This window comes from Acipenser ruthenus, chromosome 38 (assembly GCF_902713425.1).
Source record: "Acipenser ruthenus chromosome 38, fAciRut3.2 maternal haplotype, whole genome shotgun sequence".
In the NCBI taxonomy this organism is placed as follows: Eukaryota; Metazoa; Chordata; class Actinopteri; order Acipenseriformes; family Acipenseridae; genus Acipenser; species Acipenser ruthenus.
Genome location: NC_081226.1, coordinates 9,346,863 through 9,374,749, shown reverse-complemented (window position 1 = coordinate 9,374,749; position 27,887 = coordinate 9,346,863). Strand labels below are relative to the sequence as shown.

At 43.3% G+C, this 27,887-nt stretch overlaps 2 protein-coding genes across 5 annotated transcripts in view; both read right to left on the bottom strand.

Moving 5' to 3' along the window:
* Positions 1-15,695, bottom strand: part of LOC131706979 (zinc finger protein 271-like) — a 163,614-nt gene extending 147,919 nt beyond the window's left edge. Inside the window, exon 1 of the mRNA XM_059008979.1 lies at positions 15,311-15,695. Within this exon, the coding sequence (XP_058864962.1) occupies positions 15,311-15,340 (30 nt within the window). The 5' untranslated portion in view covers positions 15,341-15,695. The remainder of the gene's footprint in view (positions 1-15,310) is intronic.
* Positions 5,973-27,887, bottom strand: part of LOC131706977 (zinc finger protein 883-like) — a 56,823-nt gene continuing 34,908 nt past the window's right edge. The window contains exons 1-3 of one of the 4 annotated variants that reach the window (XM_059008974.1): positions 16,333-16,490; positions 13,933-14,440; positions 5,973-10,786 (exon numbers count right to left, since the gene is read on the bottom strand). In XM_059008974.1, coding sequence (XP_058864957.1) covers positions 9,741-10,786; positions 13,933-14,410 — 1,524 coding nt within the window. In that variant the 5' untranslated portion in view covers positions 14,411-14,440; positions 16,333-16,490 and the 3' untranslated portion in view covers positions 5,973-9,740. Of the gene's footprint in view, positions 10,787-13,932; positions 14,441-16,332; positions 16,491-27,887 lie in introns of those variants that run through there. The other 3 variants (XM_059008972.1, XM_059008976.1, XM_059008973.1) reach the window with 3 other exon arrangements.

Genomic DNA, 27,887 nt, shown 5'->3' with positions numbered 1-27,887 from the left:
TCTTGTTAGAATATGTTTTGTTTAAGAAAAAAAATGTGTTTTTTGACTGATTCAGATTTTGCTGGTGTAATTATTTTAAACGCCTTTTTATTTTATTTTATTTTTTTTGGGGGGGGGGGGTCTACTTCAGTCTTGCACCAGGGCCCAGTAAATCCTAACACTGGCACTGGTCCCAGTGCATTTATTTAGTTTGTTATTTCTTTCCATGTTTAGTTTCTTAATGTTTTTTGGTCCTGCGAAGTGTTAAATAATATGTCCTGATTTATTTCCATTTCACTAACAGGTCAGTTTCGTCTTTGTGGAAATTTGTTTTCCTTTTCTTTTTGGCCGGTGCCATAGTTGCATCGATGTTGGAGTCTGCAGAAGCCAGAGCTCCATCCTGTTATATGTGCTGCTACTGCTTTCTGTTCACTATACCACTGTGCCAGAAGGAAGTTCTAAATCTTGACTTTTGGTGGTGCGAATCCATTTATAATGAGATGCAAATTTTGATCTCTCCTGTATAATGCGTAGGGGTCTACCTAAATCGTGATTTTGCGTAAATTGGGAAATTGAGGGGTGACCGTGAAATTCAACTCTTTTAGGGACCAAAGCATACCAGACAAGTACGGAGAGAAAAAAGAAACCTTGTTTAAATGAACTACTGCACAACGCAAGCGACGCAAACTACATATGATATAAGCCTCCCAGTAGCCCTCTCCACTTGTCCAATCAGTGCTCCTGCCAGCTGTCCATCATGGGGTCCTCCGGGGATCATATAGGGGCTGCCAGCTCTCCCGAGATCATTACAATATGTATATAATTTAAAAATACATACAGGTGGCAAATTATTATAATAGTGTTTGTTTTTTGTTTTTTTTTTAAATTGAAATATTTCTTTATACATATATTCACATCAGTTATCTTTTAAAATGTGTTGGGTCTGAAAAGCAGCTGTTCTATTTGAATTGTAGGTGAGCTCGAGTGACAGAGCGAGCCTCCTAGATCAGAGAAGCCGCGCAGCTCGAGCTGAGAGGCGGGGCTTCGACAGCTCACTCGGACGCTGTGTGTGAGGAGAGAGGCGGGGCTTCGACAGCTCACTCGGACGCTGTGTGTGAGGAGAGAGGCGGGGCTTTGACAGCTCACTCGGACGCTGTGTGTGAGGAGAGAGGCGGGGCTTCGACAGCTCACTCGGACGCTGTGTGTGAGGAGAGAGGCGGGGCTTCGACAGCTCACTCGGACGCCGTGTGTGAGGAGAGAGGCGGGGCTTCGACAGCTCACTCGGAGGCCGTGTGTGAGGAGAGAGGCGGGGCTTCGACAGCTCACTCGGACGCCGTGTGTGAGGAGAGAGGCGGGGCTTCGACAGCTCACTCGCACGCCGTGTGTGAGGAGAGAGGCGGGGCTTCGACAGCTCACTCGGACGCTGTGTGTGAGGAGAGAGGCGGGGCTTTGACAGCTCACTCGGACGCTGTGTGTGAGGAGAGAGGCGGGGCTTCGACAGCTCACTCGGACGCTGTGTGTGAGGAGAGAGGCGGGGCTTCGACAGCTCACTCGGACGCCGTGTGTGAGGAGAGAGGCGGGGCTTCGACAGCTCACTCGGAGGCCGTGTGTGAGGAGAGAGGCGGGGCTTCGACAGCTCACTCGGACGCCGTGTGTGAGGAGAGAGGCGGGGCTTCGACAGCTCACTCGCACGCCGTGTGTGAGGAGAGAGGCGGGGCTTCGACAGCTCACTCGGAGGCCGTGTGTGAGGAGAGAGGCGGGGCTTCGACAGCTCACTCGGACGCTGTGTGTGAGGAGAGAGGCGGGGCTTCGACAGCTCACTCGCACGCCGTGTGTGAGGAGAGAGGCGGGGCTTCGACAGCTCACTCGGACGCCGTGTGTGAGGAGAGAGCCGGGGCTTCGACAGCTCACATTTATTATTTTTGAGAGAGAATATAGTGATTGGCAGCTTCCAGTCCTTCAGAAAGTCTTTATTGACTGTTTTTGAGGCTATACAGAACTCTGTAACCACTTTATTTTCTATTTTTTTTGTCCTGTGGATACTCTATACCTCTGTATGGTATTATAAACATATAAGAAATTCTGTTCCTTCAATAGTAAAGCCACCCCTGCTATTAAGGCCAGATTTGTCGGCCCCTTGAATGAGCTTTTAGTAGCACTGAATATAAATAAATAATAAATAAATGCTTCCCCCCCCCCCCCCCAGCAGTTACTAAACAGAATCTCGCGTGCTGCCATGGACAGTGTGGAGATGGAATCTGTCCAGATTAAAGAGGAGTTCCCTGAACTTGAACCTGTCCCCAGAGAGAAATCGTATTGCTGCTCTGACTGTGGGAAGAGTTTCAGTCAGGCGGGAAACCTGAAATCACACCAGCGAATTCACACAGGAGAGAAACCTTAAAGACTATGTTCAATGGGGCTGTCCTATCATGAGGAAGAAAAAAAGACGTTACCTTTGCATCTTAAATCCCTGTGTAGTTACTGTTTTGTTTAAGTTTCAGGGTTTAGCATTTAAACTGCATAGACTTGAAAATAAATACATTGATGGGAACGAGTATCCTGACCCCGGTATGTAGCATCCCAGAGACAAGACTGCACCGTCCTTACTGGACAACCACCTGGAGGGTTTGTCTTGTAAATTCATCACGATTCTAAAACTAATGAAAAATGATAGTGTCCCATGACTGTATTATGTCATAAATAAGTGAATATTGCGTGACGTGTAGCTTTGCAATGTGCATGGTCCATGCTTGTATTTGTGCTGCTTTTGTAAATAACATAACATGCAGTATGGTAATGGAAATAAACATGGTGGTGGTGCTGTCCTCTACAGATTTTGCAAGGGATTTATTTATCTTGTAGTATAGACAAATACCGGTGCAAAAGATGCTTTGACACAACCCCCTTTTTTTCCGTCCTGAGGAAATGCTACTGTGTAGACACTGAAACTCGATTTTTACTCCTGTTTTACATTTCTGTTCAGTATTAATGCTGATTAGTGTGTGATTTTAACATGTTTAGTTTCTGTTAAGGGATCAGTGAAAACCTTCATGTTATGAGGAGTCTATGGCACGGCTTACTGCTAGTACTGCATTCATATCTACTGCACCCACACCATCCACTGAACACAATGTGTGTATTAATGAACAAAGGACACGTTGCTTTTCTCTATCCTGTTCAGAATTCTGCATACATAGTGGGGAGTTTTGTTCTTTATTCACTGCTGGCAAGTCTCTCTCTGTGCCGTTCCCGTATAAAAATCCTCCTCGTATCACTCAAAAGATGAATCTAGAAACAGGCCAGTATATTATCAAGTTAACCAAGTACTGTATACAAGATTAAGTGTTTGCTTACATTTCAACAAACTGAAATGAAATGTGTGTGTATACAAGTGAGCTTGTGTTTTATCAGGAGTATTGTGTGAGATTATTACAATCAGCCCAGGACCTTGTTAAAAAGCTGTGTTCTGAGGAAATGTGTGTAATCTGAGTTCTAATGAGACTTGACTGTATAATTAAACCCGGTGTGTGCTGATTGAACAATTTGATTAATACGAAACCATGCAAAAGAAAGAATAGAATACCTCACCGTTCTGGCACACTCCACAACCCGGTTTGTCAGAGAGATCGGATTCTAGATTAGATCGCATCAGGTCGTGCGGTTTGTCAGAAGTGTGGACGCTGTAATAACGAAATACATTTTTTGTGTTTCCTCCAGTATCCCCAAATGCTTTCAGATATGTTTGGCCGAATACTCAGAACAGGCACCTGAAGGACTTGCTATCAGTGCACACTCCGCACCGGGTATTCATTTTTATCCTTAGCTGTCAGGACACCTCTGTTAAACTAGTGAGGAAAATAACAAAAGCACAGGTCACTGCAAAAAAGAAATGCGAGTTAAACATAGGATCAGGGATGAACAATTCACCTGATTTGTCAGCTCTGTTTGAAATAAAATGAAGGGGACCGGAATTAGGCTCAAGCAAGATATGAAGGTAAAAACAAAGATTGTGTTTTTTAATTACAGCTTTTGTCTGAGTTTAATTATGAAAACAGAATCAGCTCAATTTGTTCAAAGGAACGTCACCTGATTACAAATAAAACCGGAAAACTTCAAGCCCTACTTGTGTGTGTGTGTGTGTGTTTGCATTTACTTTTTACAAAATACTTGTTTTATTTCATTTTAGCAGTATGCACCTCTATTAATATGAAGCATATCGGATTATTTTAAAATAAAATACAGTGCTTGGTGGGATACTATCGTATCCACTTCCACTGTTCGTTGCGCTGCTAGGAACTGTAACCAAACTATTTTAATAGTGTGTGGAGGCATTAAAGCCTGACTAAACATGAAATGATACTTCAGCATGGACGCTTTGAGCTGGATTAATTAAAACATTATTGAGTACGGCTCTCCAGATCGGTTATGTAGTGTGGACAGGGCCTTCGTACGGAGCTATGTATTAAGTTATGGACTAGCTAATCTTACTATCTCAGGATCATCTCCAGCTGCGTACTAACTTCGTACCAATTGCAACGAAAAAAAAGATGGGGAACAAGGTTCAGGACTAGCTGATCCCCAGCTGATATATTTTACGAGTGTTACATTTCATTACAAGATTGATTTTCTTTTTAAAGAAACCTACCATCTTAATTATTGTTTTTTAATTTACATTTTTTGAACTTAAGAACATTATGTATGGAAATGTATTTATGCACAAAAGTAAATACTGAATTGCATAAGAATATGTCTTAAAACAAATTCACATGCAAAATCAAATTGTCCTAAAACACCACCAACATTAACGAATCTGCATTAGAGGATGAACAAAACTTGTATTAGTCCTCATTATTTAATTCACACACAAAACACATGCATTCATTTATAGGACCAAGGGTGTATTGTAGACTATAAAAGGTGAAAATCTAATCAGAATTGCTGATTACTTATTTCAGGTATAGCCTATAAGAGCTTAATTTCTCAGTACAGCCATACGAAGGCAATCATGGCCAGTAGTCATGCAAAATTATATAATGGAGCAAAAACTTTATTTCACAGAGTGTATAAAAGATTGTATTAAAACTGTGGAGGATGGTCGAAAGGAATCCACACCGATTCTGCAGTGCACAGCTGCACGGGATACACTTGTAAGCAGATACAAAACTTGCCAATCTCTGTCTTCTGATGGGCCCCCCCCCATGTGTCCTCAAGTGGATCAACAAGATGTTGAAATAACACCATTTCCAGCCACTGCAGACCTGCATCTTCCTGAAGTGCTGTCCAGGCCCACCAAGAGGGCGGGGAGGACTGGGAAATTTCCCCAGGGCCCAACGCCTCGAAGGGGGCCCAACGCCCTGATGAAGGGGGAACTTTTTTTTTTTTTTTTAATACATATAAAATATTTTAAAACAACTAGCCCTGCACAAGACCCTTTGCGTTCCCACCACCACATTAAAAAGAAAAACTCCCGTGCTGCACACCGAGCCGATGTGCTTCTGTGGTGTAATGATTGTGTATCCAGGCGCTGTCAAACACTTCCTTTCACACAATGATTTGAACTTTCGCATTACATATTTTACTACACCAAAAAGCTGAAAAAAGGCATAGCAATTTTATGTATTTTTTTAAAAAACTTTAAAAGAACCCTAAAGTTGCACAATATATACCACAGTATGAATTATTCTATTATTAAGATCTATAATTTGCTCAAAACAACGTGGTGCAGCAGTTTGTTACAAAAATTGTATCATGTAAAATAAAGTTCTTTCTTCAGCTGGTGGTAAACACAGTTAGAGAATGATCGGTTATATCGCTTAAAATACTAATATATTTACCAATACAGGCTATTAGTTAAGAGCAGAGATGAGTGGTTTATTTCTGGCACAGGATAAATAAAACAGTGTACAGCAACACCATATCAAATGTAGTTTATGCTAAAAACGTATGTTATTTGATGTTAAGTAAGCTTCTGATTATTTACTATTACACGTGCAGTTTGTACAAAAAAAATTATTTATTCACTTACCTTAAAAAAAAGTTTGAATACTGTAAATAACTTAAACACAACTACTCTGAGAAAGAGTAAACTATCCTGCTGCATTGAGATATTGAAACTTCTAGGTGTCGTTGACAGTTTCCTTCAAACCCATTATCAAAATACTGTATCGGTTGAAATGATCTTCCTCAGACACTGCTAAGATTGCAAGTATCATTGCTTGGTTTAGACTACAGTATACTACAAAGTCAGATGAATGTAGTTCCGGGGAGGGGAGGGGAGTGGGACATACCAATCCTTCCCCGGGGCCCATGACGGCTCTCGGCGGCCCTGGTGCTGTCTGACTTTCAACTTAAGCTTTAGCTAAGTTATTACTATGACTATAATAACAATAATACATGTTTTCTAGAAAGGCTGTTATTATCCAAGACTTCCTATAAAATCATTTAACATGAATAAATTACCATTAAACCATTTATTTTTAGTCACATTATTGATTGTTGCAGAATTGACCAAAATGAAATATTACAGGTGAAAATGCGTCCATACTTTCACTGGTACAGAGACACAACACTGCAGCAGACCAAGCCTTCCTTATAGACAGTAATGCAATGATGCAAATTTGAAATAGGAAGCCCCCTCTGTGACAGCGGTTAGTAATTTTGTGTACTGAGTAAATTGTTAAGGAATGATGCAAATTTATCTTGCAAATAATCTGGACATGCCTTTGCAGGCTGATCCACCCCAGTGTAAGGTGCTACTGGGTGCTGTGAGTGATCATCCTCACTGGACATTAGTGGTAAGCCCCTGCATAACTCTGGAAGCATTATACACCTGTGTCATGACAAGAGTAGTATTCATTCAGAACATCCTCGTTTTCTAAAGTAGATCTTTCAATTCCCTTGTCAATGAAGCTTGAGATGTATAATTGTGTCTACTCTGGTAAAGCACTTTGCTTTGTACACTTTTCTGGGCTCTTTTACACAGACTTTGGTGGAAATCACAACAACACAACAGAACTAAGGGATCAAAACAGGGCACTCCTGTGTTTCTATTCATAGACAAAAACAAACAAAGAAACCAAACCCTAACTCCTTCTTGAAGTATTAGCTACATATTTTGTATATTTTCCATTATCAGCCACACAGGAGGATAAACATTCTAAATGAATACTCACCATTTTAATGTGCCGGGTGCCTGCCCTGTCACACTGCGTTTGTTACAATGGTTTATAGCCTGACAGGAATAGTAATAATTCAGGTATGCACACAAAGAACTGTAAGGTGTTTGAGCCTGCAGTAAACAAACTACACACAATGCATACACTTTGTGTGTTATAGGCTATGTATCAGTGAAAAAAGCAGCGTACCTCAATTCTCTTGTAGAACAACAAACGGATGTCGAGCACTGCAGAAATGCCACAAGTTCGTGAAGTAAGGTTATTTAAAAATGTGTTTTTAATGCAACCGCAGTATTAATATCATGACAATACTTTTTCTTGTGAATTTTTAAATTAACTTTTTTTTTTTGCTAATTTGATACATTGTTAACCATTTTAAATTTTGGGTCCATTTTTTTCCTTCTTTTTATAGAGCTTTTTAAGAAAGGTCTGCCAGTATGGAGGTGGTCATGTTCCCCATCCGAAGCAGCAGGACAGCACTCCCTGTGGAATCTTTGTTTGCAGGGTAATCTTTCATTTTACATTCATACTGTCAAACCTGCTCATGCAACCACCTGGTCTTAGAGACCACTTGAAATTCCTCCCAATGATATCTGTGCTTTTATTTAACTGTATTGAGCGGTCTTTTATCTGTAATCAAAAACAATAGTGCTCTCTTGTAAAGAGAGAAAATATGGAGAAACAAAAGGTCCTCCCTAGATGACAGAATTCAAATTACTAAACTTGTAAAGACAGGAAGTGCCAGAAAAACTGCTGAACAATTTGGCACTAGAAAGAAGCAGATACAGCATTGTGAAACAGAAAGAACTAGGGCTTGAAGTTTTAGGTTTTTATATTTGTTCACGTGACCGTGTTTTGAGCTGATTGAATATCTTAATTAAACTGTTAATTATTATTATTTATTTCTTAGCAGACGTCCTTATCCAGGGCGACTCACAATTGTTACAAGATATCACATTATTTTTACACACAATTACCCATTTATACAGTTGGGTTTTTACTGGAGCAATCTAGGTAAAGTACCTTGCTCAAGGGTACAGCAGCAGTGTCCCCCACCAGGGATTGAACCCACAACCCTCCGGTCAAGAGTCCAGAGCCCTAACCGCTACTCCACACTGCTGTCCAATTACTAATTACTAAATTACTAATTGTTAATTACTAAACAAAGCCACTTCTTTTTACCTTGATGTCCTGACTGACTTGCTGATTCTGTTTCACCTTCTTCATTATTTGCAATGACATTAATCACTTCCCCCAGTTGCTACTTTAACTTGCATTTCATTCTCGCACTTGCCTGGGAACTCGGTAGCTTCCAATGTATCAGTTTCGTGTTGTGTTGTTCTTTCCGCTAATTTAACAGAATGTTCTCATAATTAGGATGTGGCGGCTTAAGACTTAAAGGCAAACTGTTAAAAGGAAAATTCAAGCCACACTTATGAAGAGTATGAAAACAATGTGCGTGGTATTACAAGCATTCATTACTTTCACAAAATAATTTGTTTTGTAAATGCATTATCTAAATGAATGTTATTAAATGACATACTTCTTTTTGTTCATATTACATCTTCTGGCTTTTACAGTGTATGTAAGACATACATAATTACAGGAAAGCATGTCAGAGACAAATAGATAATTCATAAGTTATGTGCCCTCTTAAGAGACCACCTGTGTTAAGAGACCTCTGTTAGACTGATATATTGTGAGAAGTGTTGAATTTAAAATCAAGGGAAGTAATGTTAAAACTTTACAATGCATTAGTAAGAATATTGAATTCAGTTCTGGTCACCTCGTTACAAAAAGGATATTGCTGCTCTAGAAAGAGTGCAAAGAAGAGCAACCAGAATTATCCCGGGTTTAAAAGGCATGTTGTATGCAGACAGGCTAAAAGAATTGAATCTATTCAGTCTTGAACAAAGATCTGATTCAAGCATTCAAAATCCTAAAAGGTATAAACAATGTCGACCCAGGGGACAAATGGAGATTAGATAAAGGGGCATTCAGATCAGAAAATAGGAGGCACTTTTTTACGCAGAATTGTGAGGGTCTGGAACCAACTCCCCAGTAATGTTGTTGAAGCTGACACCCTGGGATCCTTCAAGAAGCTGCTTGATGAGATTCTGGGATCAATAAGCTACTAACAACCAAACGAGCAAGATGGGCTGAATGGCCTCCTCTCGTTTGTAAACTTGCTTATGTTCTTAATTCTTTGTCATGCTGAGCAGCAAAGTCTAATAAGAATCACTAAGCAGACCAGTTTCATTGAACTCTCCATTTTATCCTCGATCACATTTAGGCTAATAGTAATTTTCTTAGCTGAGATACAGCTTGAAACATGTTGAAGTTCACTGTTTTAAAATTAGCCGAAGCTCAGTAAGTCGCTCTCTCACAAAACGGTTGTGTATTGTTGCAGTAGCTTGTGCAGGTGCTGCTAGAAGCTGACCCCGCCAGCCTCGAATCTGGCGATGCCTGGTGTGAGGGGCAGTTCCTAAAGCAGAGAGCGCAGGCAGTAGCGACAGTTGCAGCCACCCGGTGTGTAGAAAGTGTTTATTAAAAGATAGGGTGGATTTTCTGAAATTACTGACCCCCTTAATCTCTGTCCATACTGTGAATTTGTTTGTGTTTTTGAAGGTTGTGTTTAACATGGAAACTCTTCCCACAGTCAGAACAGTGATACGGTTTCTCTCCTGTGTGAATTCGCTGGTGTAAAACAAGGCTGTCTGTCCTACTGAAACTCTTCCCACAGTCAGAGCAGCAATACGGTTTCTCTCCTGTGTGAATTCGCTGGTGTAAAACAAGGCTGTCTGTCCTACTGAAACTCTTCCCACAGTCGGAGCAGCAATACGGTTTCTCGCCTGTGTGAATTCGCTGGTGTGTTTTCAGGTGAGCTGACCGACTGAAACTCTTCCCACAGTCTGAGCAGTGATACGGTTTCTCTCCTGTGTGAATTCTCTGGTGATTTTTCATGTCTCCTGACTGACCGAAACTCTTTCCACAGTCAGAGCAGCGATACGGTTTCTCGCCTGTGTGAATTCGTTGGTGTGTTTTCAGGTGTGTTGACCGACTGAAACTTTTCCCACAGTCAGAGCAGCGATACGGTTTCTCGCCTGTGTGAATTCTCTGGTGATTTTTCATGTCTCCTGAAACACTGAAACTCTTCCCACAGTCAAAGCAGGAATACGGTTTCTGTCCCGTGTGATTTCGCTGGTGTGCTATCAGGGTTCCTGATTGACTGAAACTTTTCCCACAGTCAGAGCAGCGATACGGTCTCTCCCCTGTGTGAATTACCTGGTGTGTCTTCAAGTTTCCCGAGTGACTGAAACTCTTCCCACAGTCAGAGCAGCGATACGGTTTCTCTCCTGTGTGAATTCGCTGGTGTGAAGCAAGGTGTCCGGACTGACTGAAGCTTTTCCCACAGTCAGAACAGTGATAGGGTTTCTCTCCTGTGTGAGTTCGCTGGTGTGAAACAAGGTTGGTTGACTGACTGAAGCTTTTCCCACAGTCAGAGCAGCGATACGGTTTCTCTGCTGTATCAGTTCGCTGGTCCATTTTAAAATGTCCTAACTGGGTGAAACCTTTTCCACAGTCAGGATATTCTCCACTGTCCGCCCTCGCTTTAGCTGCTGGACTGGAACCTGGAAAATATGAACAGGAAAGAAAGTAAGAGGGACTGCTTGTAGGCTTCGGGCATGTGGCTAGGTGGTGGAGTGGATTAAAGCATGTGGATTTCAGCTGTGGGGGCTTTCACTGGGGTACACCAGTTTTAAAACACAAAGTTAACACGTACAGCCTTTACTTTGAGATGCCAACTTGTGCTGAGCGCAGCGTGGTGTAATATATTTAGTTTTTATTTAATTTAAATCTATTAATATTTATAAGGCCAGTGGCTGCTAGCCCCTTGAAATTAAAAGGTCCTTAGGCTCTGGCACGCCAATGACCTCATTTTTGCTGTTCATTCTATATTTCTGGTAACTGTAAACACACAGCATTTAGAAATTTAAAAAACCCAATAAAAATATTTCAACACTGATTTTTTTTAATTTTTTTATTTGGAATTGTATTTATTTTGGATTTAAATATTAGTAATGAAGAGTGGTTTAGGATCACATAAATGCTGTCAAACCTGGACTGAAATATTCAACCTCAAAAATAACTATCAAAATAACAACAACAGTATGGTTGGGATATTAAATGGCACTGTGACAGGGTCCTCCCTGTCATGCCCTATTCAGAGTTTTTGGAGGCTCTGTTACGGCGCTACGTCGAAGGGAAGGGGTACAATACTACGATTAACACCATGTGTGTTCTCCTTTAATTTTTTTGAATGAATTGTTTGTTCTTAATACTGTATTTCGATGACAGTTTATTGTGGCATTTTAACTGACATACTAAAAGCGCTGAGCTGGGTTGCTTAGTAACCGGTTTAGGGGTCCTTCAGAAACTGCTGCACAGATGTTGTAGTACAGATCATTTTTATTTATGGCTATGCAGTAGAATACTGCTTTTAAAGTTGGCATGATAACGTGTACAATAGAGTAAATAATGTGTTATGTTTTCTTTCTATACACAGGTGATTTTAGACTTTCCATGTTTTAATAAAATGTACATCTAGAAAATATTGTGAATTGAGATCACTAACCAAGCTGAATGAAACAGAAGGCATTCGATGTCAATTCTTCCAGTTCTAATGTAATGAATCACCTGTCCATATGAAAAACACGCTGTCAGTGTATCTGTACTAACTTTAAGAGAGATACAGTGCCTTGCGAAAGTATTCGGCCCCCTTGAACTTTGCGACCTTTTGCCACATTTCAGGCTTCAAACATAAAGATATGAAACTGTAATTTTTTGTGAAGAATCAACAACAAGTGGGACACAATCATGAAGTGGAACGAAATTTATAGGATATTTCAAACTTTTTTAACAAATAAAAAACTGAAAAATTGGGCGTGCAAAATTATTCAGCCCCTTTACTTTCAGTGCAGCAAACTCTCTCCAGAAGTTCAGTGAGGATCTCTGAATGATCCAATGTTGACCTAAATGACTAATGATGATAAATAGAATCCACCTGTGTGTAATCAAGTCTCCGTATAAATGCACCTGCACTGTGATAGTCTCAGAGGTCCGTTTAAAGCGCAGAGAGCATCATGAAGAACAAGGAACACACCAGGCAGGTCCGAGATACGGTTGTGGAGAAGTTTAAAGGCGGATTTGGATACAAAAAGATTTCCCAAGCTTTAAACATCCCAAGGAGCACTGTGCAAGCGATAATATTGAAATGGAAGGAGTATCAGACCACTGCAAATCTACCAAGACCTGGCCGTCCCTCTAAACTTTCAGCTCATACAAGGAGAAGACTGATCAGAGATGCAGCCAAGAGGCCCATGATCACTCTGGATGAACTGCAGAGATCTACAGCTGAGGTGGGAGACTCTGTCCATAGGACAACAATCAGTCGTATACTGCACAAATCTGGCCTTTATGGAAGAGTGGCAAGAAGAAAGCCATTTCTTAAAGATATTCATAAAAAGTGTCGTTTACAGTTTGCCACAAGCCACCTGGGAGACACACCAAACATGTGGAAGAAGGTGCTCTGGTCAGATGAAACCAAAATCGAACTTTTTGGCAACAATGCAAAACGTCATTTTTGGCGTAAAAGCAACACAGCTCATCACCCTGAACACACCATCCCCACTGTCAAACATGGTGGTGGCAGCATCATGGTTTGGGCCTGCTTTTCTTCAGCAGGGACAGGGAAGATGGTTAAAATTGATGGGAAGATGGATGGAGCCAAATACAGGACCATTCTGGAAGAAAACCTGATGGAGTCTGCAAAAGACCTGAGACTGGGACGGAGATTTGTCTTCCAACAAGACAATGATCCAAAACATAAAGCAAAATCTACAATGGAATGGTTCACAAATAAACATATCCAGGTGTTAGAATGGCCAAGTCAAAGTCCAGACCTGAATCCAATCGAGAATCTGTGGAAAGAACTGAAAACTGCTGTTCACAAATGCTCTCCATCCAACCTCACTGAGCTCGAGCTGTTTTGCAAGGAGGAATGGGCAAAAATTTCAGTCTCTCGATGTGCAAAACTGATAGAGACATACCCCAAGCGACTTACAGCTGTAATCGCAGCAAAAGGTGGCGCTACAAAGTATTAACTTAAGGGGGCTGAATAATTTTGCACGCCCAATTTTTCAGTTTTTTATTTGTTAAAAAAGTTTGAAATATCCAATAAATTTCGTTCCACTTCATGATTGTGTCCCACTTGTTGTTGATTCTTCACAAAAGATTACAGTTTCATCTCTTTATGTTTGAAGCCTGAAATGTGGCAAAAGGTCGCAAAGTTCAAGGGGGCCGAATACTTTCGCAAGGCACTGTATATAGGGATTGTTATATACATAATTCAACTCAAATTACTCACAAGTACATGTGCATAATTAGGTAAGAAACAATGTATGAGATTTCACTGTGCAGTGCCTGCGATTTCACTGTGCAGTGCCTGCGATTTCACTGTGCAGTGCCTGCGATTTCACTGTGTCGTGCCTGCGATTTCACTGTGTCGTGCCTGCGATTTCAACTATTCTGAGATACTGCGCTTGATTTGGTCAAAGACCCGACAGGCATTGAAAAATGCAGCTGCAGGTCGACAAATCGGGCAGTACAGTTGCACTGCATGTACGTTTCAATTTTTTTTCAGCACGGCCGACTGATTTGAAGTGTGGATATCGCACAATCTAGAATGACAGTGTCACAGCTACTGGGAGTCACTCACCTGCTAGACTGCATTCTGAATGGGAGCGCCCGTCTTCCTTTCCACCTCCTTGCATGCTGTTGGGAGAGCCTTCCTCTCCAGCGCCTTGCTCTCTCACGCAGATTCTCTCCAGCACCATGCTACACTCCCGCAGGTGTACAGGCTCCAGCTCAGGGATGTTTGGTTTGAAGTCCTCAGATTCTTCCTTCCCTGGTTCCATGTGCTCAAACTCTACTTCAGGGGGCTCCTGTTTAATACGGACAGTTTCCAGCACCTCTTCTTGTTTAACAGGAAGGGGTTCTTCTGTCTGGGGGATCTCCAATTCATTGTGCTCAGCTTTAATCTCAGAGACCTCTGGCTGACTGCTGTCACATTGCATCTCACAGAGCTCCTGTTTAATGGGGAGGGAAGCCAGCCCAGAGAACTCCACTCTGGGGACAAGTTCAAGTTCAGGGAACTCCTCTTTAATCTGGACAGATTCCATCTTCACACTGTCCATGGCAGCACACGGGATTCTGTTTAGTAGCTGCTGAAATAAAATGCATGTATTTATTTATTGAAATACAGTGCTACTGAGGTCGTTCAAGGGTCTAAAATAGCACAGGGTGAAAGGGCATTCCTTTGCGAGTTTGTTTGTAGGTGCTATTAACCATTACACGGTGTAGCCTACTGTACAATGAGGCAGCAGTGTGGAGGAGTGGTCAGGGCTCTGGACTCTTGACCGGAGGGTCGTGGGTTCGATCCCAGGTGGGGGACACTGCTGCTGTACCCTTGAGCAAGGTACTTTACCTAGATTGCTCCAGTAAAAACCCAACTGTATAAATGGGGAATTGTATGTAAAAATAATGTGATATTTGGTAACAATTGTAAGTCGCCCTGGATAAGGGCGTCTGTTAAAAAATAAATAATAATAATAATAATAATAATAATAATAATAATAATAATACTGTTAAGTGAATATGAATGCGTATTTTGCGTGTTTACATTACCAACTCGCAAATCAACGAGACATGGCTTAATTTACTCCTTAGCATGACACGTTTCATTGGGTGAAACGGCACTTATGAGAGTTTTTATGTAGTATTAACCAGCTATTAACCATTTTATGACGTAACCTGCTGTCAATGTAAAGTGAATATGTATGCATAGACGAGAGATTACAAACTGGCACATCAACTTGACACGGCTTAAATTACTCTTAGCATGAGGTGAAATCGCAGTCATCTGGGAGTTTGTATGCGGGAGCTATGAATTGTTATTTGCTGTATAATATAGTGACTGAGCCACACGACTTTCCAACATATCAAACTAACCTCACCGGGGTGTGCAGCCCCTGCTATATCGACAGCATGCTCGACCTCAACTATGTTGGTAATATTAAACATAAAAACATCGTTACCTGATTTTGTATTGAATTCCCCGGTGTCATTTAGTTTGTTACATTTTAAATGGACTCGGTCTTGTTGATGCCGCCATGCCTGTTCATTTTGCAAACAAAGGGTCTGACAGACCCGTGCGTCAAACACAACTAAACATTAATTAAAAAATGCAAAAACATTTTTTTTTTTAAATCGATATTTTTAAAAACCAGGATGGATTATTACTGTTATATCCTTTTTTTAATATTTATATTAAGCCGTTTGGCGAGAGAGACACAGAAGAGCCACACGACCCTGTGTGCATGACATGCCTGCAGGCTCCTGTGTATATGAATGACCGCAGCAGAACGCAGGCTCGCACGTCATCGCTCTCGCTGGGAGAGCAGACAGCGTAGAGCTGCGTGCGCAACTCATAATCACGTCATCCTCCCGAGTGTGCTTCATCCACCCGCAACACCCCGACCACGTGACCATAAGCACCGCCGTCAATAAAAACCCAACTAAATCATTTCATCTGCACGCACCTCCAGAAGTTAACGTTAGCTGAATCCTGTAATTTTTGTATATTTCAGCCCCTGTCCAACAGAAGAACAACAGACGTGTGGTCTTTGTACGTTTCGCTACAGTCAATGCTCTGCAGTTTAGATTTTCCTTTTTAATCATTCCGTCACTTTATTAAGGAGGATATTTGTTACAGGGGTTCATGTTAATGCGGTGCTTTTTAAATGCAGGTGACATTAGCACATCCTCTTGCACTGAGATGGCCTAATTATGTATTAATCCATTCATAATTGTTATTAGAATTATTAACGTTAGATCGGCTATATAAACATGCCCCGATAAGACCTTAACTCGGTAACAACAGCATAATGACCCTTCATATGTCGGTGGTGTACACACAAACCTCCAGTGGCCAAGACATATATGCATGTGTATAACTGAATAAATGATACCCGTAATTATATTTTCACAAATATAAATCACTCCACTCTGCCAATGAGAATTGAAACCTATGCGAGTACAGTTATAAAAGTTTACTGACCCTTTTGAATAATAAGATCCTGAGGTCTCTTCTAGCAACGCACTACACAAGGAGCTCCACAGAGGCAGATCTTGCCATTTATTCCTTTCACAGTCAGCAAGCTACTTTATTATTGAACCCATTAATGCCTCTTGTGTACAGTCTGTAGTGTATAATGATGACGTCTATTACGAGTTGCGCACGCAGCTCGCTGTGAGTTTGCGCTCTGCAGCAATACCCCTCTCAGCAGACCGCCCTTTAATACGTCACTGAAGCTCTTATCACTGACTGGGTCACATGACAGGGTTGCATTCCGCAGCGACAGAGGCAGTGATGCAAGTACAGCAGCACGATATTGTCGGGAGCTGTGCGGCGTGTTTATTGTACGCGCAACACTTTTCAAAGGGCACAACATCGGAGTGTAATATGACGGAGCCCGCGGTTTCCTTGTGTTGTATGGTTTAAAGTGGGCCATGTTGTTTTGTCCCGTATATGTGCATTGAAAGTGAGATGGTGTTACGCTTTGTAATATAATATTATCCACAGTCTTTTACAATGCAATCTTTTTTTCTTCTTTGGTATCATCGTGCAGTAATTTCTGATACGTATTATTATTATTATTATTGTTGGAAAACATGGATCGAGAATTGATTAGCAGTTTGCTACGCATGTGGACTGCAGAGCTATACTGGTGTTCTTTTCTGAAAAGAAACTAATATTGCAGATAGCAGACTGTTTGGTTCAAATTGCATGTACTGCTAACAATTGATAAGAGACCTTGCGTCTACAAGCTTCTTGTCCAACATTGACTGCAAGCTAACAAGATAACAGTGCTATGGACCAGAAGGGGCCAGGCTCTAAGACTTTTGGGAATACAAAGCATAAAGGAGCTAAAAGGCTCCCAGGGACTGCCGTTGGACCCAAAGGTTCACAGGGAGAGTAAGAGATAATGCCACTGGACTCAAAGGGTCTCAGGCAAAACGGAGAGATAGGAACAAGGAAGATGACAAAAACCAGATGTATGGACCTTTTTGGGGCACCAGGGGTCTGAAGAATGCACTGAGTTCAGAGGTCGTCACGCTAGACTACACACACAGACACACACACACACTCACACTCACACACACACACACTCACACTAAATGAAATATATGGTAACAGGATAATGAGTTGTACCTTTTCTATTGGTTAAGTGTCAGAGAAAGAGGAGGAGAGAGACAGACACCTATGCAGAAGGGTATTTAATGTCATGCAACAATTGTAAGAACGAGTATTCTGTTTGTCCTGTACCTGGGACCAGACTCCCTGCATATTTCAATAAACCTATCAACTGAATGAAGAAAAGGACTCTGTGCATTTTCTTGAATCTACTTACTCACCATCCTTTTTTTAAGTTACATCAATTATTATTATAAAATGAACTCTTAAAGGGAAGCTCTGACTCTCTCCTCCATGTTGGTCCGCCCCTATAAAGAGTCTCCCGTCCTGGCGAGCATGAATCCCTTTCTGTCTGTTTAGAACAGTGCTTCCCAACCCCAGTCCAGGCGACCCACTGTGTCTGCTGGTTTTTATTCCAACTGAGCTGCCAATTACTTAACTAGACCCTTAATTGAACTGATAATTAGCTTAATTAGACCTTAATGCAAATTTTAAGTTAGCTATAACATTTTATAAGTAACTTGAACTCTGCAGCTGTTGCAAGAGCTGAAAACAATTAAAAAGGTCTAATTAAGGGTCTAGTTAAGCAGTTGAGAGCTCAGTGGAATGAAAACCAGCAGACACGGGGTCAATTGCAGTGAACATTCAGAGTTAGTACGCATCAAGAGTACTAAGTTGCGGAGTAGCTGTTACGGTACTTTCCTGTGGATCACCCCCAGCTGCGGATTAAGTTACTTCCAATTGCAACAAACAAATGAGTTGGGGATCAGCTGATCCTCAGGTTAGTATGCAGCGGAAAATCAAGACGGTTTATGTCTGAAGGGGGGGTGCAAAGGATTTGGTAGATTAAAGTCATTGTATGACATAGTTTCTTTGAATCATTACAGTTGTGATTACATTTAATTTACAATATAGAAATACTGTAGTCGCATGTCACTGTGAACAGTGGTGATGTATTGAACTCCTGTCCTTCCCTTTCTTCTGGTCGAGGTCCAATCATAGCTGGGTTTGGTTGGTATCTCCCTGGGTAAGGCATGGCAGGGTCATCCCAGTTGATTGGCACGTTATGAAGCACCACACATGCGACGGTTATTTGGCTTGACAAGCAAAACTATGTATAAATATTCCAAATGTTCTGTCAAGACCCGCTCTTGCCTTCTTACAACTCCTATTGTATTTCAGCTCTGCTGGTGATGTGGGATTCGGCACTGTGCAGAGCACTGATACAGCGCACTGACACTGCAGCTGAACGATACAGCACACTGACACTAACTAAACGATACAGCGCACTGACACTGCAGCTGAACGATACAGCACACTGACACTAACTAAACGATACAGCGCACTGACACTAACTAAACGATACAGCACACTGACACTGCAGCTGAACGATACAGCGCACTGACACTAACTAAACGATACAGCGCACTGACACTAACTAAACGATACAGCGCACTGACACTGCAGCTGAACGATACAGCGCACTGACACTAACTAAACGATACAGCGCACTGACACTGCAGCTGAACGATACAGCGCACTGACACTGCAGCTGAACGATACAGCGCACTGACACTAACTAAACGATACAGCGCACCTACACTGCAGCTGAACGATACAGCGCACTGACACTAACTAAACGATACAGCGCACTGACACTGCAGCTGAACGATACAGCGCACTGACACTGCAGCTAAACGATACAGCGCACTGACACTGCAGCTAAACGATACAGCGCACTGACACTAACTAAACGATACAGCGCACTGACACTGCAGCTAAACGATACAGCGCACTGACACTAACTAAACGATACAGCGCACTGACACTGCAGCTGAACGATACAGCGCACTGACACTAACTAAACGATACAGCGCACTGACACTGCAGCTAAACAATACAGCGCACTGACACTAACTAAACGATACAGCGCACTGACGCTAACTAAACGATACAGCGCACTGACACTGCAGCTAAACGATACAGCGCACTGACACTAACTAAACGATACAGCGCACTGACACTGCAGCTAAACGATACAGCGCACTGACACTAACTAAACGATACAGCGCACTGACACTGCAGCTGAACGATACAGCGCACTGACACTAACTAAACGATACAGCGCACTGACACTGCAGCTGAACGATACAGCGCACTGACACTAACTAAACGATACAGCGCACTGACACTGCAGCTAAACGATACAGCGCACTGACGCTAACTAAACGATACATCGCACTGACACTAACTAAACGATACAGCGCACTGACGCTAACTAAACGATACAGCGCACTGACACTAACTAAACGATACAGCGCACTGACGCTAACTAAACGATACAGCGCACTGACACTGCAGCTAAACAATACAGCGCACTGACACTAACTAAACGATACAGCGCACTGACGCTAACTAAACGATACAGCGCACTGACGCTAACTAAACGATACAGCGCACTGACACTAACTAAACGATACAGCGCACTGACACTAACTAAACGATACAGCGCACTGACACTAACTAAACGATACAGCGCACTGACGCTAACTAAACGATACAGCGCACTGACACTAACTAAACGATACAGCGCACTGACACTGCAGCTAAACGATACAGCGCACTGACACTAACTAAACGATACAGCGCACTGACACTGCAGCTGAACGATACAGCGCACTGACACTGCAGCTAAACGATACAGCGCACTGACACTAACTAAACGATACAGCGCACTGACACTAACTAAACGATACAGCGCACTGACACTAACTAAATGATACAGCGCACTGACACTAACTAAACGATACAGCGCACTGACACTAACTAAACGATACAGCGCACTGACACTGCAGCTGAACGATACAGCGCACTGACACTGCAGCTAAACGATACAGCGCACTGACACTAACTAAACGATACAGCGCACTGACACTAACTAAACGATACAGCGCACTGACACTAACTAAACGATACAGCGCACTGACACTGCAGCTAAACGATAAAGCGCACTGACACTAACTAAACGATACAGCGCACTGACACTGCAGCTGAACGATACAGCGCACTGACACTGCAGCTAAACGATACAGCGCACTGACACTAACTAAACGATACAGCGCACTGACACTGCAGCTAAACGATACAGCGCACTGACACTAACTAAACGATACAGCGCACTGACACTAACTAAACGATACAGCGCACTGACACTAACTAAACGATACAGTGCACTGACACTGCAGCTAAACGATACAGCGCACTGAAATTAGACCCTTTTGCATAGAAGGTCTCTGTAGCGTTGATGTCCGGATCCTCATTGGGTCCTAATGGGAAATTAGAGTTGGTGTAATTTGTGTGTGGAAATGGGTTTATTGTGTATCGTTTTGGAGTTGATTTGTTTGATTGAATTCTTGTTTACAGACGGGCGCTCAATTGAGACTATAAGTGAGAGTAACTGGATAAATAGTTGCCTGCTTAGAAGTTAGCTATGAGCCTTCTAGCAGCCCCTATCCAATATGCTTTAGTTAAACCACATCTATACATGTAATGAAGCCAACCAAATAAGGAATAAGGAGGATGTCTTTTGTTGTAAAAGGGACATAATTTATATATATACAGTCAGCCCTATAATACAGCAGTTCCTAAGAACTACTCGGTTATAGTATACTACAACAGCAGTATATGACAATAAAGCAAACACTTAGCGATCAGTAGTTAAATATAGCGATCCACGATGCTCAGCGTCTCGCCATGTATCTCTCTCATAGACTGCCCTTGCTCTCTGTTTCTCTCCGACCCACACTTCTTGGACGGCCGTGTTCAGCTGTTCGTGTCTCTCATCCCAACTCCTCTCCTATGAAAGGCCAGCTCTGCGTGTGGCTCTGTGCACCCCGATTCACTTCCCCTTCTGGACTCTTTGTCTCGTTCTGGAATTCTCAATTCACCAACTGCTTCTCCAATACTCTCTCCGTGAAAGACCGGTCCCAATGCACTCCCAATGCGCTCCCAATGCACCTCCCAATGCACTCCCAATGCACCTCTGTGACAGACTGGCTCGCAGTGGTGACGTCACGGACCAGGAAGTAGAAACCAAAACAATGGATGGGCGGTTGGAGCTGAGTGCAATGGCACTCAGCGTATTTATTAATAAACAAACAAAAGGTTTAAACAAAACAACAAAACACAAAACAAAAGGGCACGAGAGCCAAACGAATCAACAAACAAACAAGTAAGTGTCATGCTGGAGAATCCAGCAAGTTTAAGCAATTGTTTTTTTAAATGTGACTCGCTCTCTCCGCTCCCCGTACTCTCCTCTGTACACCCAACAACCTCGAGTGCAGAGAGCTGCAGGTTTATATACTCTGGCCGAGGGATTAACTAGTTGGTAATTATCTTATTATCCCTCGGCCAGAGTCTGCACGCGTTTGGTAAGGATGCATGACTGTCAGCTAGTTAAATAATCAGTAGCTGATCAGCCATGCATCCTCACGGGGTTTTTAAATATAATAATAAAAAACGCAGCGCTTTTACCCGCGCCGTAAACAAAAATACAAATAATAATAAATAGGGGCGGGGCACTCCCAATGCACCTCCCAATGCACCTCCCAATGCACTCCCAATGCACCTCCCAATGCACCTCCTAATGCACCTCCCAATGCACCTCCTAATGCACCTCCCAATGCCCCTCCCAATGCCCTCCCAATGCACCTCCCAATGCACTCCCAATGCACCTTCCAATGCACCTCCCAATGCGCTCCCAATGCGCTCCCAATGCCCTCCCAATGCACTCCCAATGCACCTCCCAATGCACTCCCAATGTACCTCCCAATGCACCTCCCAATGCGCTCCCAATGCACCTTCCAATGCACCTCCCAATGCACTCCCAATGCACCTCCCAATGCACTCTCAATGCACCTCCCAATGCACCTCCCAATGTGCTCCCAATGCACCTCCCAATGCACCTCCTAATGCGCTCCCAATGCACCTCCCAATGCACCTCCCAATGCCCTCCCAATGCACCTCCCAATGCACCTCCAATGTACCTCCCAATACCCTCCCAATGTGCTCCCAATGCACCTCCCGTTGCACCTCCCAATGTGCTCCCAATGTGCTCCCAATGCACCTCCCAATGCACCTCCCAATGCACCTCCCAATGCACTCCCAATGCACCTCCCAATGCACCTCCCAATGTGCTCCCAATGCACCTCCCATTGCACCTCCCAATGCACCTCCCAATGCACCTCCCAATGCACCCCCAATGCACCTCCCAATGCACCTCCCAATGCACTCCCAATGCACTCCCAATGCACCTCCCAATGCACTCCCAATGCACCTCCCAATGCACCTTCCAATGCACTCCCAATGCACCTCCCAATGCACTCCCAATGAACCTCCCAATGCACCCCCCAATGCACCTCCCAATGCACTCCCAATGCACTTCCAATGCACCTCCCAATGCACTCCCAATGCACTCCCAATGCACCTCCCAATGCACCTCCCAATACCCCTCCCAATGCACCTCCCAATGCCCTCCCAATGTGCTCCCAATGCACCTCCCAATGCACCTCCCAATGCACCTCCCAATGCACTCCCAATGCACCTCCCAATGCACTCCCAATGCACTCCCAATGCACTTCCAATGCACCTTCCAATACACCTTCCAATGCACTCTTAATGTACCTCCCAATGCACCTCCCAATGCACCTCCCAATGCACTCCCAATGCACTTCCCAATGCACTCCCAATGCACCTCCCAATGCACCTCCCAATGCACTCCCAATGCACCTCCCAATGCACCTCCCAATGCACTCCCAATGCACCTCCCAATGCACCTCCCAATGCACCTCCCAATGCACCTCCCAATGCACCTCCCAATGCGCTCCCAATGCCCTCCCAATGCACCTCCCAATGCACCTCCCAATGCACTCCCAATGCACCCCCCAATGCACTTCCCAATGCACCTCCCAATGCACTCCCAATGCACCTCCCAATGCACCTTCCAATGCACTCCCAATGCACCCCCCAATGCACTTCCCAATGCACCTCCCAATGCACTTCCCAATACCCCTCCCAATGCACCTCCCAATGCACTCCCAATGCACCTCCCAATGCACCTCCAATGCACCTTCCAATACACCTTCCAATGCACTCTTAATGTACCTCCCAATGCACCTCCCAATGCACCTCCCAATGCACTCCCAATGCACCTCCCAATGCACTCCCAATGCACCTCCCAATGCACCTCCCAATGCACCTCCCAATGCACTCCCAATGCACTTCCCAATGCACTCCCAATGCACCTCCCAATGCACCTCCCAATGCACTCCCAATGCACCTCCCAATGCACCTCCCAATGCACTCCCAATGCACCTCCCAATGCACTTCCAATGCACCTCCCAATGCACTCCCAATGCACTCCCAATGCACCTCCCAATGCACCTCCCAATGTGCTCCCAATGCACCTCCCAATGCACTTCCAATGCACCTCCCAATGCACCTCCCAATGCACTCCCAATGCACCTCCCAATGTGCTCCCAATGCACTCCCAATGCACCTCCCAATGCACCTCCCAATGCACCTCCCAATGCACTCCCAATGCACCTCCCAATGCACTCCCAATGCACTTCCCAATGCACTCCCAATGCACCTCCCAATGCACTTCCCAATGCACCTCCCAATGCACTTCCCAATACCCCTCCCAATGCACCTCCCAATGCACTCCCAATGCACTCCCAATGCACCTCCCAATGCACTCCCAATGCACTTCCAATGCACCTTCCAATGCACTCTTAATGTACCTCCCAATGCACCTCCCAATGCACCTCCCAATGCACTCCCAATGCACCTCCCAATGCACCTCCCAATGCACTTCCCAATGCACCTCCCAATGCACCTCCCAATGCACCTCCCAATGCACTCCCAATGCACCTCCCAATGCACCTCCCAATGCACTCCCAATGCACCTCCCAATGCACTTCCAATGCACCTCCCAATGCACTCCCAATGCACTCCCAATGCACCTCCCAATGCACCTCCCAATGTGCTCCCAATGCACCTCCCAATGCACTTCCAATGCACCTCCCAATGCACCTCCCAATGCACTCCCAATGCACCTCCCAATGTGCTCCCAATGCACTCCCAATACACCTCCCAATGCACTTCCAATGCACCTCCCAATGCACCTCCCAATGCACTCCCAATGCACTCCCAATGCACCTCCCAATGCACTCCCAATGCACTTCCCAATGCACTCCCAATGCACCTCCCAATGCACCTCCCAATGCACTCCCAATGCACCTCCCAATGCACTTCCAATGCACCTCCCAATGCACCTCCCAATGCACTCCCAATGCACCTCCCAATGCACTTCCCAATACACCTCCCAATGCACCTCCCAATGCACCTCCCAATGCACCTCCCAATGCCCTCCCAATGCACCTTCCAATGCACTTCCAATGCACCTTCCAATGCACCTCCCAATGCACTCCCAATGTACCTCTCAATGCACTCTTAATGCACCTCCCAATGCACCTCCCAATGCACCTCCCAATGCACCTCCCAATGCACCTCCCAATGCACCTCCCAATGCACTCCCAATGCACCTCTCAATGCACTCTTAATGTACCTCCCAATGCACCTCCCAATGCACTCTCAATGCACTCCCAATGGTCCCGCTATCCTACATTCCATTCCCCACCCATCCTTACACCACTTCACCCCAACCATTATCTATATGAGGCACTCAAAACTTAGCCAACTGCATAAAGTTATAATTTGCATACAACTTAATATATTTATTCCTTCACACTCCCAATCCTCCCAATGCACTCCCAGATCTCGATGGCTGTATTCAGCTGCTCGCGTCTCGATCTCGCTCCACAATCTCCTTCGATAGCCCCCGCCCCAACCTTTAGTACACAGCTGATTACATATTGTCTACACCTGGAATCAAAAGCAACAAGTCAGTAGCTCCGTGCAGCTCATTTCAGTGGCGTTGCTGTGGAAACGGCCAACAGCGTGGGTAAGTGAATAAATACACATACAATACATCTAATGTGCTAAAAAATAAACCAATAATTCAAATAAACCAATTGTGCAAAAAAAGTAAAAACTAAGCAAATTAAAACATTCAAAAATCTTAAGTGGTAATACTAAATAAAATAAGAGAGAGAGAGAGAGAGAGAGAGAGAGAGAGAGAGAGAGAGAGAGAGAGAGAGAGAGAGTGTACATGCAAATCTGACAGATTGATAGTTCACCTTCTATATAATAATAATAATAATAATATGTGAATATGTATATTTGTGTACATTATAATGGGTATCTATATATCTATGCATACATGAGTGTGACTTCATAATCTTACATGGCATGTGTACAAACAAACCCAGATAGATGCGGGCACTGACACAATATGCGCGTCTCCCTCTCATTGCACTCCGATATTATGCCATATGAAGAGTGTATAAGTTTAGCGTGCAGTAAACACGTCGCGGTGGCGTGCTGACATCACTGCGGAACGCAGCCCTGTCACGTGACCGCGCGATTATGACTGCGTCATATAGACAGAGGGCCGGGGTTTGTTTTCCTCCTAACTTAACAGATTAAGATAAATAAAAAAAAAAAAGAGAACAGCAACAGTAATAATACATACCGACATTGTAAGTTTTTTTTTTTTTTTTTTTTTTGCAAGGCGTGTATGATAAAAAAAAAAAAAGTAAGTTACATTTTGTTTAAATTTAAGTTAAGTTGTTTTTGACGCACCGTTGTGTCATTGCTAAATGAACAGGCGTGGCGGCATCAACAAAACCGAGTCCATTTAAAATGTAAAAATCAATCTAAAAGGCTCCGGGGAGATCAGTCGAAAATAAGGAAACGATGTTTTTATGTTTAATATAGTTTATTGACTGCCTTGTTGATCAGTGTAAACCTGTAACCCAGGGGGTTCCCAAACTTTTACCCGAGGCCCGCCTGTTCAGCTGCATCAGGCACTGCGGCCCACACTAGCACTCCTGGGGGAAATGTCAAATTAAAAACATTTTATATGTTTAAATTCTGTAACATTATAAATAAAGCTAATCTAAACTGTCCTTTATTCATTTGAATAAGTATTGTGAAAGATGGAAATCACATAGAATGAAAATAAAATTAAATAAAAAAACATTGAAACACTAATTTTAGTATATTAAAAAAAATACGAAAATTAAACAGACGTTTTTAGCAAACCTTAAATTAGGCACCTTTTGTATAATTGAACATTTTAGAAATGCAGTTACTTTTCTTGGTCATCAAACACGAAAGAAGTGCTTGTCTCTTATTATTCCCATTCATAAATACCTGAACAGGAATCACTTTGAGTAAAACCAGTACAACGAGCACAAACACATGACTCTTAAATCCTGATTTCTGAACACTGTGTAACTAAAGCGTCCTGCCGTTACCTCTCACGCTGAACGGTCACGCAGTGACCCCACCTGGGATTGAACCCACGACCCTCCGGTCAAGAGTCCAGAGCCCTAACCACTACTCCACACTGCTGCCCGAAATATTAAAGACGATGTGACAAAGACATTCTCTTTATTATTGTCTTTTTCAAATACATAATGTAAACATAAAAGAATAACAGTGTGGGGCAGCAGTGTGGAGTAGTGGTTAGGGCTCTGGGCTCTTGACCAGAGGGTTGTAGGTTCAATCCCAGGTGGGGGACACTTCTGCTGTACCCTTGAGCAAGGTACTTTACCTAGATTGCTCCAGTAAAAACCCAACTGTATAAATGGGTAATTGTATGTAAAAATAATGTGATATCTTGTAACAATTGTAAGTCACCCTGGATAAGGGCGTCTGCTAAGAAATAAATAATAATAACAGATACTGTGAAAATGGAAAGACAAATGTATAATTTACTTGGGAGACTAAACTGCACTTTGTCGTTGTGGTTCTCCTTTGTAAAAACAAAACGGGGAAAACTTTGTTTGAGTCGAAAGCGGCTGCAATTAATACTCTGTATTGAATAGGTGCACATTTTCTTTGCAGTGTTATTGTGGGTTGCTGGTTACAGACCGGAGCACACTCATGGACAGGCAATGTGGGGAACTGTTCCATTAGGAGGGGATGTTAACTGTGATGTCTACGGTGGCCCTGAAGTGCAAAACACAAACACAAAAAGAAAAACACAACAACGTTAAGGAAAACACAGCGACGTTAAGAAAAACACAACAACGTTAAGAAAAACACAACAACATTAAGAAAAACGCTTCAACATTAACTTCAAACCGGAATGGGTAGGTTCAAAGGAAAAGGGGTTCCACATCACTGATAGGAGGAACAACCTGTCAATCTGTGCTGCGGAACTGTGTGACAACACAGTCCATATTAATACAATATAATTTACCTGCGCTTGGTCCTTAATGTCGTGTGTG